The sequence below is a fragment of the Etheostoma spectabile genome, chromosome 6, assembly GCF_008692095.1.
Source record: "Etheostoma spectabile isolate EspeVRDwgs_2016 chromosome 6, UIUC_Espe_1.0, whole genome shotgun sequence".
In the NCBI taxonomy this organism is placed as follows: Eukaryota; Metazoa; Chordata; class Actinopteri; order Perciformes; family Percidae; genus Etheostoma; species Etheostoma spectabile.
Window position 1 is genome coordinate 25874322 of NC_045738.1, and position 545 is coordinate 25874866.

At 44.8% G+C, this 545-nt stretch overlaps 1 protein-coding gene across 9 annotated transcripts in view; it reads left to right on the forward strand.

The window, feature by feature from the left end:
• Nucleotides 1-545, forward strand: part of adgrb1a (adhesion G protein-coupled receptor B1a) — a 196687-nt gene that overhangs the window by 101984 nt on the left and 94158 nt on the right. For all 9 annotated transcript variants that reach the window (XM_032517663.1, XM_032517669.1, XM_032517665.1 and 6 more), the window contains one exon: nucleotides 232-338. In XM_032517663.1, coding sequence (XP_032373554.1) covers nucleotides 232-338 — 107 coding nt within the window. The remainder of the gene's footprint in view (nucleotides 1-231; nucleotides 339-545) is intronic.

Genomic DNA, 545 nt, shown 5'->3' on the forward strand with positions numbered 1-545 from the left:
GGGCAAAGCAGAGAAAGGGGAGGTAACTCTAGATTCCAAATCGGTTCATCTGAGCTTTCATTTTCTCAGAGGCCAAGCAGGATACCCAGGACTTGGTTTACACCTATCACCATTTCTATCCACTGGGGGACCGTAGGCAGGCTGGGGGGATCTCAGAGTAAAAAATCATCATAAAGTGTAATTTTCATGTCATAGGACCTGTAAGAATGATACTTTGGTGTCCTCACACAGGGCTTATCCTGCGCCGCTGTACCCTGGATGAAGAGGGCATCGCCTACTGGGAGAACCCCACCTATATGAAATGCATTTCCAATGACTATCGAAGTATACAAACTTTGGTAAGCAGCAAAATGTTTTTCTTTACCGCTCCTGGTAAATGTAAAAGGATTGCATTTACAGTATGTAGCACTTTTCTAGTCCTAGTGACAGTTCAAAGTGCTTTAACAAAGTCCAGGAGCCATTTACTATTAACACACTTTCACACACTGTGGCCAAGGCTGCCGTACAAGGTACCACCTGCTCATCAGATACACACACACACACAC